At 35.9% G+C, this 15,855-nt stretch overlaps 1 protein-coding gene across 1 annotated transcript in view; it reads left to right on the forward strand.

Moving 5' to 3' along the window:
* Positions 1-484: 484 nt before the first annotated feature.
* LOC145676627 (uncharacterized) overlaps positions 485-15,855 on the forward strand; it is a 40,047-nt gene continuing 24,676 nt past the window's right edge. Inside the window, exons 1-2 of the mRNA XM_081747462.1 lie at positions 485-698; positions 11,004-11,223. Of these exons, the coding sequence (XP_081603588.1) occupies positions 11,035-11,223 (189 nt within the window). The 5' untranslated portion in view covers positions 485-698; positions 11,004-11,034. The remainder of the gene's footprint in view (positions 699-11,003; positions 11,224-15,855) is intronic.

Genomic DNA, 15,855 nt, shown 5'->3' on the forward strand with positions numbered 1-15,855 from the left:
TCGTCATTAAGAAATTATATATAATAATTTTCTAGAAGTAAGAGTAAACACTTCTGAATCTTATTGAAACGTTTGGGTTGCGAGTGGAGCGAGCAAGAAGATATTTAACAAATCTATTTCTTTGCAAACCGACAACAATATTGATTAATAGGGCGCTAATACTTCGGTGCGCAGCGCCGTTTACTCATTTCCAACACCTATTCTTTCTTCTTGCCCGTTCAGCGCCCGGGCGTCCGCCCCGCTTGCCTCCTTCCTAGCTACAAGCTACGGCTCTGCTTGTTACAGAGTTTATCAATTCTTAACACATTCCAGTTCGCGATTCTAACTGGGAGTCATGATTTATCACAGATAATCAATAATAGTACTTTGATTTTTCCAACTTTTGCGTACCATTGAGAATCGCAAAATTTGGCGAATAGTGATACGGAATAGTGTGGACCACCGTGAGTAATTTATTGTTGCAGTTTGAAGTTGTGTTGGCAACACTGCTAGCGCGCCAACTCTAGTGTTTTTATATGGCATTATTTTCGTTCTCATATTATCTTATTTAATGTTGCTTTCATCACTGTATTATATGATAGAGTGAAGAATTGTGTATAACTCCATAATAGTATTTTAATGAAGTTGTGTAGAAGCATGGGACGTTGAGCATGAACTAAAATATCTCATTTCTGAGAAAACTGTAGGAAGGTTGCATGGTAAGTTGAGTTAGGTATTCAAGTTCCCTATAACGTACAGTGGCTCAATAAAGAAGTCGGACATACACCTACTCACACATTCTAAGAGAAAATAAGCATTCCAGGAGTACGTTTCAGAGAACAAAACATTTTTTTTAAATTACTCTACGTTATTTACTTATGAAAAATAGAAACAATAATTAAACGCAATTTGGTGACTATAAAAATATTAAAAATGAAACCACAGCGCAAATCCATGTGAAAAAAGAACTCAGACACGTAATTTGTAGCAAAATTTTAGAATGTAATTAGATATATTGGCAAATTTTTACTTTGACTCCAACTGTGACTTCAACCGATTCATGTGATCCGGTTCCCGGAGCAGTTTAGGAATCATTCCTAAACTGCTCCCGGAACCGGATCACATGAATCGATTACAATTACTAACACAGTGAAAGTAATGTACGATGTTAAGAATTATACTATAAGTACAAGGGCCACAATGTTACTATACGATGTTAAGAATTATACTATAAGTACAAGGGCCACAATGTTACTATACGATGTTAAGAATTATACTATAAGTACAAGGGCCACAATGTTACTATACGAAGTTAAGAATTATACTATAAGTACAAGGGCCACAATGTTACTAAACATCAATTCAGGTGAAGCGGTGACTATGAATTTTGAGATCTCAAATGGGGGGCTACCGCCCCCCAACCCCCCCGCTCAAGTACCATAAAAACATCCAAAATAATAATAAATAATCACACCACTACTATAAAGCTAAGATAAGAAGGGAAAAATTAAAAAAAAAACACTCGTCTCTAATCATAAATCAGTGCATGACAAAGAAAAAAAAAATTACATCTCAACAAGACAATAGGACAAGCAGCAGCAAACCAAATACTTTGCCTAATACTCAAATGCAAAACAAATCAAGAATAAAAATAATATGAATTAAAAAAAGAAAACACTCACCATTTCGCCATAGGAGAAATCTCATGAATAATGAACTCATAAATGCTGATTCCACACACGAAAAAATAAGATACCAAGAACACATGCGCAATACTCAACATTACTGAAAAATGTTCCTTTCCGCACACACGTCGTTTTATTAAACCGAGCACACTTGCTATTATTACAAACAAGAAACCAATAAACGTCCACTTTTAGAATACGTCGAAAATATCTTCAGTTTAGACCACAACTATGATAGGTTTTCTCTAACTCAATTCAACCAATTCAATTACGCGCTCCCGCATGCCACAAACAGCTGCACACACATACATGCACACAGAACATGTGACTACTAACCAACTACCATATGACTACACAAACACCTAGTGGGAAAAATATGAACTAAGACGTCACACCAAAGGCACGAACAGTTCTAACAAGTGACTCACGCACAAACAGTTCCAGGAAGTAACTGAACCTATAAGAACGATTAAAGTCACAGTTGGAGTCAAAGTAAAGACTTACCGATATTTTTAATATTTTGTTGGCAATTCTTTATTTTTCACAATGGCTTTCAATCTTTCGGATATGGATTTTACAAGTTTTTTTGCAGAAGGAAGGATAAATTTTTGCCCATTCAGTCGGAAGTGCTGATTCTAAGTCTTCCTTTGTTCTAATAGCATGATTTTTAACTGTTTTTCCAAATAAACTTAACGTGCTCAATAACGTTAATATCAGGAGATTGCGGAGGTGTTCCCAGCACACGGACAATTATACAGGAGCCACAAACGCACATTGAGTGTTTTGTGCTTGGGATCCCTATCTTAGTATTACTGAAAGTTCTGTTATTCCCAACGTTTCAACACTGTACCAAATTTTTCTTCAGAATGTTTAAATACTTTGTTTGGTCCAGGATTCCATATGTTACACACAGTTTACCTGTACCTGCACAGGGCATACAGCTCCAAACCATTATCGAACCATCACCATGTTTCACAGTGGACCATAGATTACGCTTGGGGTTTTTAATTAGCTTTTCGCCAGCTACTGGCCATAACTTTGACCATCTGAGCGGTACAAATTAAATTTGCTTTCGTTCGCGAATAACACAGTGCTTCTAGACGAAAAATCTTTATTTTTATAGGGTTTTGTAAAACAGCTCCTTTTGTCTATTGCACTTACTTACGAACGGTATTTTACGGGTTACCCTTCCATGTAAATTGCTTCTTAAAACCAATTTCACCATTTCGCGATGCTCGCTTTTATTAAGATGTTCTGATATTTTTTTGACCAGTTTAGGACACTTGTTTCGGAATTTTTATTAACCTGTAGTACAATACATTGCTCGTCTGACTTTGAAAACACTCTACATCTACCACTTTTTGGTTTATTTTCCACTGACTTTGTTGATTTAAGACGTCTAATAATGTCATGAAGTGTGGAGTGTGACCTATTTACAATTTCCACAGTATCACGAACTTATTTTCCCTCTTTATAATATTTTAAAAGAAATTTTCTTACTTCTAAAGGCGTTTGACCACGTTGGCTTCGCATTTTAACTTTTAAACACCATTTCACCCGCGTACAAACAGTACGGCTTTAACTCACTTCACTTGGATACCTAAAACTTTCAAGTATACTAACTCTTGCAAATTCCCTTATTAAGCCCAAAAACAAAGAGAATGCTGTCAGCTGTCCGAGTTCTTTTTTGACGGATTTTAGCTGTATTTTCACATTTTTGTATTTTTTATAGTCATGAAATTGCGTTTTGTTATTGCTGTTTCTATGTTATATAAGTAATTAATACAGAGTAATTAAAAATATATATACATACACTTTTTTCTGTGAAGTGTACCCTTAGAATGTTTATTCTATATACAATGTAATATAGTTGTATTTTAAGTTTATAGTAGTAGGGATACTAGTAACGTTTACAAGTGCTTTACGACGGATAGGCTAAAGTTGAGTGCTTATGAAAGATGCTGTATTATATACTATTTTCTATTGGCGCGGCGGTATGTTTCTGCAGTGTACAACAGATGCTCTAGCATGAAACAATTTCAAGTGCTATTGGAAGTCGTGTCATTGTCAAAACTCACGCGTTTACTCACTTTCGCTGACGTAGCTGCTCTCTTCGCACGCACCCTCACGATTCCGCGTGGGTCCACCAGCTTCGCCGTGCGCTGACTCGGTTGCGTAGCATTCATGCTTTTAGATCCACTTAGCACAGGTTGGTTTATGTACTTTGCAATGTGGTTATTATGCTATACATCTGGACGTCGTATTTATTCGCAAATCGTAATTTATGAAATGTAAGTGAGTTGTTTTCATATCGCCCAGCGCAAATCATTAAAAAGACAATAAGAAAGGAATTAGTGAAAGAATTGTGATTTTTCAGTGGTTATTACGAGGTGTGCCAAAAGTAAATCGGGTAAATGTTTAGCAGACGGGGTCCAGAAGTCTGTAAAAAATACAAAATTTACGGCAGAAATGGAAGATGCAAGTACTTTATCCTCAACTGATCTAATATTAATAGAAATAAGCGAAATTCTATCATTTGTTCGGAAATTATGCTGGATCTCTACACTAATATGATCTAACGTAATAACCTAACCTACCCGAGACTAACCTAAGCAACCTAAACAAACCTAATGTGAACGTACCGAAATTGTAACATTGGTAGAAAAAATGGCATTTATTCCGAAGTTGGACGTTCTTTTCGCCACGTTTCTTCGCTCCTTTCCACATTTTCTGCAATTTGTTCTTAGGTTCATTAATCCGCGCTCTTCACAAATTTTTAAAACATTTAGCTCGTTATCAACGTATTGTTTCGCAATTGTTAAAACTTTTAGTTAATTGCTCTTGTACATTCGCCATGTTGATAACATAAATGCTCGTTACTTTCCCACAATGCAACTGTTCGGTTACCTTGCGCCAAGTAGTTCCCTCCGCTCGGCGTATAGTCCCATGTTTATAACCGCTTATATATAACAATTAAACAGATTTTTCGAGACCCTTATATATTATCAAGCACACAAACGATCAAATTATCCATATCTTTTCTGTAAATTTTAAAAATATTGCTGGAAACGGACGCCCAACTTTGGAACTTAACCCGAAAAAATAGCTAGACCCCTTCTGCTAAACATTGTCCGTATATCGGCACGTGTTGTATATATTTCGATAATTTCCTTATTATCCTGCAAAAGATTTGCGCTGGTCGACATGACAATTGACAGATGAAGTCCAATAGGCCCACCAGAAGTGGTACCGGTAGTTGAAATCTTAATTCTTTCAAGATCTACATTTAAATACAGCATGTCACAACTTCACGCATTACGTCTTCGAATGATGATGAAGTGTAGACTCTAAAATTTTAATGTTCAGGATATCGCTTTTCCAGATTCCCTTAATGTGGTTTCCTGAATGTTAACGGTAATCACTGGCTTCATACTTTTTTTTTCCTTCTTTTGATACTTATATATATATATATATATATATATATATATATATATATACAACCGATTGTGACTGACGTAATTTCAAACTTCAAGGAACAAATAATCTCACCTTAAACTGAGGACGACAACTATACAGACAATGGAGACGAGAGCGTATGAGAAATACCATACATCATTAAAGCATCTAGGATTTCACATTAACAACACAGGTAACATTTATCACTGGCGCCACAAGCGTGATTACTCATGAAGGATTCAACGCACTTATAATTACATATGAGAGGGTTCGGCATTTACTTCGCTCGAACTACCCATTTACCTGGTTATGTACAGATGCGAATTTATCAGGCACATTTACTCATACTTTGTCAATAAACAGATTATAGTAGAATAACTATCAATCATATCGTCATCATCAGTAATTTTCAGGTGGATTAAATATAATTGGCTCAATAAATTACTCGGTACCGAACATTAAAATGATAAAAGAAGGATTATATCATATTGTAAGGTGAGATTGAATCTTTTGAGGGGACCCTGAACTAGTTTTAGTTGTACATATTTTCTATAGTACACATTGCTAAATTATACTTTAAATTCTTCGCAACAACTTCAAAATTGTTATAGAAAGAGTTTTAATGAACTTGAATTAGCTTACAACACATCTATATCTCCTGTAATATTACCAAATCACTGGAAACAGTATCACTTAATTTGTAACTATGTATATATCACTTATTCGACGACAATCTATCTTGTTCTACTTTTTTCTTCTTCTTAACGTTAGATTTCCGATTTACATTCTATCGAAATCAATACATATTGAACATATTGTGCATATGTTATCATTCTAATTAACGATATAAATTTTATAAGACTATTTTGTAAACATTCAGTGGATTACATACGTTCAATTATAATAATTAATAAATTGTATAGATACAATATAGTATTGTATGAATATTTAAAATTTTACATTAAACAAAAGGTCATTTTATGATATTTCTTAGCATAAATAATCTCTGACATAATATATTAAATTGAACATTTTTCTTATTTCTCCGGGACGGAGCTACTTAGAGAGATGTCAGAGTTTATTTTTCTGTAACGGAACAAATCTAAAATTTGGTACGTTACAAGCGTCCGAACATACGGAACGTACAGTACGTCCGAACATACCGCTATAAAAACGGTACGTTAGTACTAAACATGAATAGTCCATCATAAAAAAAAAAAAAAAAAAAATGGTAATTTAACGGTTAAAATGAGTGATTGTATATAAAGGAGAATTCTGAGGGACGTTGCTGCAGCATACAGTTCTCAAGATAGTTAATAAGACAGTAGGTTTGAAACGCTGCCATAATATGATTTGCCTGTTTACCTAATATCGCATCATTACGTGAACTCATATGACCCAGAATTTAACTTCCGTTTTACTCCGTAATTAAACAACCTACACTGTTTACCTTTTTTGTTACTCTTATGCTGACATTTTATCATTGTGTTAGTTCCTCTGTAAATTTTGCATTTCGGGCGTACAATCTGCGGCGGTTAGCCCCTATTTCCACTGGCAGAGAGTGACAAGTGCCATAATCTGTGTGATTTTATACGATATCGAGTTTTTTTTTTTCCACTCGCATATGTGCACTCTCTCCGTCTTGACGCGCCTCTTTCAAACGGCCGCGCAGTCCCCTTGCTGCGCTCCAACATTGACTCCGTTAGTGGCTTCGTAGGCATTATTGCTTTTACTGACCACCAAGCACAAGTTGGTTTGTAGTTTTTGCACAGTCATTATTATGCCATATATTCGTACATATGATTTACGATGACTGTGCGTTGTTACTATGCTGTCACACTGCTACGCATCTGCAGCTACGTTGCAGTAGGGCAAGGCATCGGATCGAAGACACAGATAAGAAGATGTTATGAAGGTGATAGACTTTATGCAGAAGAAGAGAGATGTTGAGATAACTGACAGTAATCGATATTATTCTTTTAGCATTCAAATATTTAAATAAAACAAGAATTCAAAATCCTTAGATCATTTATTATGATACTCAAGCATGCTTACTATCATATGGTGCAGAATTCATCAGTTTGAGTATCTATCAACTTTAATTTGGTATTCTATTATTCAGTTGAGCATATTTGTTCAAGAAATTTACAATTTCTAGGTCAAGAGGAATGGCCCGAGAAACTTAGCTGAAGCTGATCATTTCACTATATATGTCAACTAATAATACAAAGTAAACTTAGTTCCGAGATATTTTAAACAAATAATTGCCTAAGCACTGTTAATTATTATTTTCCAATGTTATGTGCACTAAATAATAAAAATAAACAACGGTAATTATGCCGAAGCAAAATATTTTAGGAATCTTATTACTTGATGAAAGGTGAGTAAACTTTTTATGCAAATCATAATTGAAAAGAAGAACAAAATTGGCATTTAATTCATAGTCTGTAGAGCCCAATTCTTATTATGTAGTGCAGATAGAGAAAATAGCAGCACACTAGAAACATTATGAAAATTAATTATTTTACATTGGGAAATTATAATGCCATTTGATTAATCAGGAAATAATCAAATAAAGTTAACGAAAAGAAACTCTAACGTAATCAGGTCGTTACAGATTGCAACTCTTACCCGTAAGAAACGAATGAGTTTCGTGATCTCACTGCATATAACAGAATAGCACATTTCCAGAACGTCAGTTTGCACGCATATTGTCAAATGTACCCAATCATATGCGCATGTGCCAGGATAATAATATACCACATCGTCTTCGGGAAATAGACTTTTTTTTTTTTTTTTTTTTTGTGACGGACTATTATTAATCTGTACGCGAGTCACCGATAGTGTGTATGTGCTTAAGTAAAGGTAGTGAAATACGTGTGTTTTCGCAATGATACGAGTTCTTATGTCACTTATAATTTTTCACACTAATAACGCTTTTGTACACTGCAGAAATACTCCGCTGGTGGAGAATAGTATCTATAAATCTGATCTAATTAAGAAACGAATTTACAATTTAAAAATTACATGCTTGTGTTATAAAGGGAATGTACATCACGGGGATTAGTAAGGTCACAAAGAGAAGGGCAGTTGCAAGTGGCGGAATGTCTTCAAGAAGTGAGAGCATTCCAGTTTTGTACCATGTGTTTAGAGGTAAATGTCAGTTGAGGTGGAAGGAATGCATCGTACATGAAGGTATTCTTGTTGTTGTTTTCTTATGAGTATTTGTCATTGTTCAGTGTATATTATCTCATATTTATATTTCTGTGTGTCCTCGTGTGTATATGTATGTAATATGATATCTATTTGTCTCTGCATGTTTGTCGGTGTGACACGGCTAGTGGATCGGGTGAAATTTTCCGCGGGAAACGAACAAAGGAAATACTGAGAAACAACACTTTCGGATGAGATGTTCCTATTAAAGGACAAACGGGGGAGGTTACACGTTCGGTTCGAGATTACTTCTAACAAGAAAGGGGCAATGGAGGACCTCTTATTCCGTGATAGAACTACTGCTGCAAAAATGAGCAAGAATACTATTATAAAAATTGTGAAAGAAAAGTTTGAAATGGGATGCAATCAATTCGGATCTTCAAAGTTAAAAACACCAGGCAAAAAGAGGAAAGCGTGCAAACGAGTGATAGATTTGTCTACTTTCCAAAAGGATGCTATTAGGCGACACGTGTATGCATATTACCAAAAAAAGGAACATCCCCCACTGGTTATATTGTACATGTCACTCAAAAAAACTAACCTTTAGCAAACGTTCGCTTAGAACAATCGTTAAAAAATTGAGATTTTCATACAAGAAAATAAATGAATGAAGAATTCTTATAGAAAATTCCTTCGGGAAATAATCATAATTTTGACCAAATGTTGTGGCTTGATAAAACGTGGGGAAAAGTCAAGAAATTTAGGTCTGATTTTCATTCCTCAGAACTCACTTCGCTTTTTATCTTACTCGGCTATTTGTTAGGGGATATATTATACATGCCTAATAGATGAAGAGCCTCTTGGTCACGAATAATATAGTTATTTTTTTTTTTTTTTTTTACATTATATATGGACCTAGAAATTTGTAAATCGCGACCTAGGAAAGTCGGAGAATTCGTGGTCGTCAAGTAAGTGTGAACCCTGGTTTTGGTAATAAAACTCATTTTCTGGCTATATTGTGCGCCCTTAAATTTATCCTAATTGAGCAATGTTTAATAAACCTTCTTGGGCCAAGGTTGATGAAATAATTTTCTTAATTTGGTTGGTATTTGGTAATACCTTGACGCAGATAAGTTCATTATTTACTAAATTAGGATGCTTTCAACTAACAACTGTACCAAGTTGGCGTGAAAATCTGAATTCGAGAGTGTCATAGCATGGGTGGATTGACATGGAATGACCCATTGTTGAATCTGCAGATAAGGCAAAAAGGGGTGCAATTGTATGGAAAACACCCTTCAATCTGTGTTAGGTGGTCACTACCGGCTAGTGTGGCATCTAATCCTCGACATGTTAGGCGAAGCAGGATGGCCCGCAGGATATTGGTGGTTCTTCGTAGGGAAGTAGGGTTAACACCAATCCCGAATCAAGGGGGAAGGAATATATTGTATGACGGGACGTCAGACTATCCAAAACACAACAAAATATGTGTCACATTCTTCGTGACATCTGTAAATTTTTCTCCCACAATATTTACCTACGACTATCGAGGTATTGCTATGGTTCTGTTGCTAAAGTATTTCGTGTTGACAGCAGTGGAATCAATTATGTTACTCTATATAATTTTGTTTCATTATTATTATTATTATGTATGAAATGAGTGCGTATGCGATGACTTGATGTCTAAACAGAACTTCCTGGAGAGGTAGTGCTAAGATCAAAGTATGTAGGAGTTCTTTCTTTTTGCTGCTTGCAAGACTGTTTGCCGGTAATCAAAAACTAACGTAGAAGCAACAGTGTTTAACATTAAGTTTTGTGAGAGGACACTCGTTACGTTAATTTGAAACGAATTGAGAACTTAGGTGAGGGAGATCAGAATTGAGTCTGTAAACTGCGATGTGCTCTTGCTATGAATTAGGTTGTAGATCACGTGCAAAGTAATTATATTGTGTTGGCAGGAAAACATGTAGTTACGACGAGTGCCTACATAAATGTACAAGATACAGAAGGTAGTCTTTTAGTGATTTTAATTTTGTAATGTTAAATTTTATACCGTAATTATATTTGCTTGATAAAATTACTTCTTTTAATTTTTAATGTAGTTTGAAAATTTATTTGTGAAATTTATAAGTGGAAATGTAATTAAATAGTCACGTTTTCTCCTACTCGCGTCTTTCTCTCAATATTAGTCATTTCATCATCACCATATTCCTTAGCCTCGGTGTGTAACTGTGGGACGTTGAAGTTAAAAAAAAAAATCAGTTCTATAAAAGAATCAAATGAAAACAAGGAAGTTTTTATGACACATTTCAGTGGGTCATGTTAAATCATTACATGCATGTATACATTCATAATTTCTTGTATCTTACTTTATCAAGAAAGCATACATAATAAATAAGTGGGCCTGTTCAAGAAGCGTACGATCCTGTTAAGTAATATATATTCAAGTGAATGATGTGTGTTCAGCGTATCGTTATTAATTCTGATTTTCTTGACCAATATTATGCTGTCTTGACGAATATTATGCAATTACTCTACTTATCTTTATGACATAAAGGATAGCACCAAAGCATCCCGTCAAGAATCAAACTTCAAACCGAACCAACAGGCTATGGGAACATTCGAGTATATTTGAATTACACTTCGATTTTTATTACTATTATTTATTGTATTTGAGAATGTTGTAACATGCTAATTTAACTTTTTTTTTTTTTTTCGATACTTTGACAGATTTATTGTTTAGGGTTTGAAGTGACGAAGAATGGAGTTAGTTCAGAAGAACAATTATTTTGATTCATCATGTGAAGAGACTGCTGAAAAGCTAGTTGATTCGTTAGCTGCAAATTGGAATGCAGCTGAAGAACTTGCTCTCAAAACAGTCAGTGAACAACATATACCGTTCTTAAATAACCTTCGCATGTTTTCAAAAGGAGATATGTGGCATATTGTGGTGAGTGAACACTACTTATACATAATTTAATTATAGGCATTGTTTTAGGAGAAAAGCAACAAAACCTTGTACACATTTCCTTACATGAAAAGGGAAAGTTTACCTTGTAGTTTGCTGACAGGCACTTAGGCAAACGAAACTTGTGCGTGCAAGATAGGTTATCTCGTGTATTTATCGGGAAGAAACTGACAAACTTTGCATACATATTCTTGCTTGGAAAGAAGAAGAAAAGTCTAATACTTTACTTATGGATATAAGTTACGATGCTCATAACGAACAAATATCATGTTAGCAAAATACATGAAATTTCAGAAACTAGCTAAACAGCAATAAGCTTTTGAATTTTGTTTCTCCCATGAAAAGAAAATAAGAAAGTTCGTTGTGTTGTAGTGAAAGATTCTTAGTTACAGAGCTATGGACAAGCAAAAATTCCATCGCACAAATATATTATTTTGAATTCGGAAGTTCCGCGTCTCTCAGCGAAATGCAATATAATTTTTTTCGTTATGTAATGTTCATGTGTCAAATTTCTCGGTTTTACCTCAATTACTTTTCGATCATGCAGTTTGCGACATAACTTTCGTTCAACCATAGCTTCTGAGCTAATTGTCTTAGCAAAGTACGAGAGTTATTTTTGAGTAAGTCTAATTGTCAATAGAAACAAAACTAGTAAAGAAGTACCATACATTTATGTTATTTCCTTTGTACACGTTAAGCTATTTTCATACATAGTTACCGTGTTTGTTTAAACATTTATCACAGCGTTTTGTGCAAGTTTTTGTATACTCACGTTGTAGAAATCATCCGCCTATGACCGAAGCCAATCTGTGAACGTTGTTTTCACTTCATCGGTATCTAACCACTATGGTGGGGAATTCAGTATTATCCTATTGTATGCCACTATCTTTACTAGTTTTGTTTCTGTTGACAGTCAGACCTTACTTAAAAATATTCCTCGTATAAAATAAACTTCACTCTTGATTTGATGTCAGATGTGTATGTGCAAAAGTTCGTTGATTTTGTTGCGAGTAATTTCGACTTAATGTATCTTTCCGACACAACATTCGTTTTCCTATAGCTCCGTAATTAGGAGTTTCTCAGTTAAATGTCAGATAAACTTCTATTAACGTGGAAAATAACAAAAATAAATTTGTCGGTTTCGTAGTGAAATACGTTATTTCTTGGAGTACGTTGAAACAGAGAGTAAGTGAAACGTCGAAGGTCTTCAAATTGTAATTTATTTGTGGAAACAGCTTCAATCAGCAACGGACCCATTAAAATGTATGTAAATTAATGTTTTTTCACTTAAAGGAGATCTTAAGAAAATGAAACCTGCAGAAGGACGTTGGACCTAAGTAAGTTGAAGAGTCCTGGATGGACGAAAACCATTCCCAGAAAATTGGCCACTGATGTTGGTTAATGTAGTTCAGTGCAAAGGGTTTACAGTTATAGTGACATACGAAAGTGAGATTTATAGTACATTCGTGTACCTACGTAAGGAAGAAACCACAGGAACTTTGTCTATAAAAGGAACTTCTTCCTCGGGATTTCGAGATATTGATAGATTATATAGCAACACGTAAATGGACGTGCTCGGTTGCTACAGACATTGGTGTCATTCAACTGGTTTGCCCGAAGTGGTTGTTAAAATTATCTCCGCCTCTAGATGCACTACTTACGAAACAAAATGATTAATTGTATTATTTTTAAGAATCTAGTATATATATATATATATATATATATATATATATATATATATATATATATATACATACGTTGCCTTCCAGCTTTTAAAGACTCAAGATATGCTGTAATTGAGACCCACAGCACCTCATCAATGGAAATGGTCCTTCCGATGTTCAGGTGCAATTCATTCATACAGGGTCGTATCCAGAAGTAGTAGGACTGATTTTTTTTTTTAATTATTGAACATTTTAGTACATCGACTTCATACTCTTCAAAATAGGCCCCTTGGGCATTCACACACTTCCGATAGCGAGCCTTCCAGGTCGCGATGGCCTTCTGGAAGTCGTCCTCCGGGATGCCGTTTAGCGCCCTCGTCGTCGCCGCTTGGACTGCTTCCACCGAGTCGTAACGATGCCCCTTGAGTTTCCTCTTGATATGGGGAACAGGAAGAAGTCCGACGGTGCCACATCAGGGCTGTAGGGGGGTGAGGCAACGTGGAAACGCCGAATTTGGTTAGGAGATCCCTTGGGATCTACTACGCGCCGTGGCACAGCGCATTGACATGGGGAGCTTCCATTTCCCCACCAGGTCTGGTCCGGTCCGTGACGTTTGGGCGCGAGTTAAATTAAAAAGTCATTATGTTAGGCGCTGAATACTAAGTTCGAATCAGGATATCACAAGGTGTCTACTGTTGTGAAAGTCCTTGAATTATACTAGATTTTGTTTTACATACTAGAAATACTGGAATTACAAAATTCTAAAAACTGAATTAACAATTAAATTTTGTATATTTAAGTTTCAACCAAAGTGTGCTTTTTATTTGATAACTTTTCAGGCCAAAGGTAAGTAGACGAGACTAGATATGATTGACTGCATTACATACATAGTGAGCCTATTCCATTAAAAACTTAAAGCAGGCCTTCTACTGTACTTATGCAATAAGTATGAATGTCAGACACATTTGTAGTGGCTAAATGATCAATATATGTACACTTAACTATTATTTTGCGCTTTGAAATCGTTCTTTTTTTTTTTTTCCTTTCACCACTTTTTTTAATGCAGATTAAATGCTTACAATGGGACGAAAATTGTTTTGATAGTTTTGATTTTTATATTGTAATGTTAATAAAAAAAAAGTGATACCAGAAATACGGCATACTGTAGTTCCTAAACTCAATGTCTTAGACATCCTGTATTAACATCTTTCCCTCAACTCGATTAGGATTTAGGATTTTTAGATTTCTGGGCTCTCGGCATCTAAGGCCATTTAGCCCGTCACGTTTGAGGGAGCACACTATCCGGGGAAAGGGAAGGAAGAAAGCGGCCTGGGGCCTATAAATTAGGTTTCATCCCGGAATTTGCCTAATGTGAATGAGGAAAACCCAGGAAACCCTCACTAAGGGTGGCTGGCCTGAAAAAGCGAGTTACACTTTTTTGACCGAGTGCCCTTACTGGGAATCGAACCCGAGACCGCTCGCACGGAAGGCGAGAGCGTTAGCGACTTCGCTACGCGGGGCCACTTCCCTCAACTCGAGTGCGCGGAAATCTTTTATTGGTAGTTCTTTATTGGACTTCAGGAAGAGAAGAGTTTGGCAAACGTAATACGAAAGAAAACAAATTTTAACATTCAAAAGTATGTAATTATTAAGTGTTTTTAAAAAAAACATAAAAATCAATATGTTTAATTAATGTTAAGAAAATTACTGACAGTTCGTCTGATTTTTTCATTTCCTAGCTTTCTTATATAATACAAAAATTAGATCAACATGTTGAAGTATAAGAATCGTGAACAAGCGAAAAATCAATCCATGACGAGGTTATGCAACAAATGCCACAAACGCATTATACTGTTGTAATTTAGATGAATAAATAAGATAGACATAGAAAATATGTAGATAAATGAGATGAGATAAAGGTAGAAGTGTAGGAAATGTATAGCTATATCTTGATTCGCGCTTAGTTTTCAGTGCCTAGCTTACTTTATATGTCGGGAATTGTGATTTTTACTATGTACTCGCGCCCAAACGTCTGGCGCCTAAACGGCTTTACGCCCAAACGTCCGCGCCAAAATGGTGGTGCCTAAACGTCCTATCCCGGTCTGGTTGTACGCGTGTGATCCGATTTCGCAGCCGTGTGAGCACTTCCACTTAAAATAAATCTTGCATTTACACACTGTCCAGGAGGTACAAACTCCTTATGGACAATGCCACGACGGTCAAAATATGCAATGAACATCGATTTCATTTTCGATTTCGACATTCTGTCCTTTTTACGGGGTGATTGTGAGGCTCATGGTATCCTCCTTGTAGGCCTGCGGAAGCATGTCCTTGGTTTCGGTCGCTGATTTTCCCATTTGACGCAAAACTTGATGGCGTACCGCTGCTCCAAATTTCGCTCCATCGCAACTGACGACAAGGCGTCACAACAGGAGGTCACTAACACAGTGGTCCACACTCAACTAACGCACGCAGGCGACTGCCGCCGGTCGACACCTGTTCCCAAGGCTCCCCTCCATAACATCCGGCCTTGCAGCCTCTCCTACATTGCTCCGCGCGCGCGGGAAAAAGTCAGTCCTACTACTTCTGGATACGACCCTGTATATCATTATATATATATTTGTGTGTGTGTGTGTCAGAAACGCAAATTTCCAGCTTTTAAAGACTCAAGATATGCTGTAATTGAGACCCACAGCACCTCATCGATGGAAATGGTCCTTCCGATGTTCAGATGCAATTCATTCATATATCATTATTTAGTGTTTTTGTCAGAAACGCAAATTTTGTGTTCCGACAGAAACCGGTACGAAATTAGGCTCTGACATTTTTGTGTTCTGGTACTTAACACAGGCATTGCTCCTGTTTCAATGACCAGAAGAAATATCTATTTTTAGGTGTCGGAAAATTATTCATCTAATGTACTGTATATCCTATAAACCCAGTTTAGTTT

The sequence above is a fragment of the Thermobia domestica genome, chromosome 2 (assembly GCF_964235325.1).
Source record: "Thermobia domestica chromosome 2, izTheDome1.hap1.1, whole genome shotgun sequence".
NCBI lineage: Eukaryota > Metazoa > Arthropoda > Insecta > Zygentoma > Lepismatidae > Thermobia > Thermobia domestica.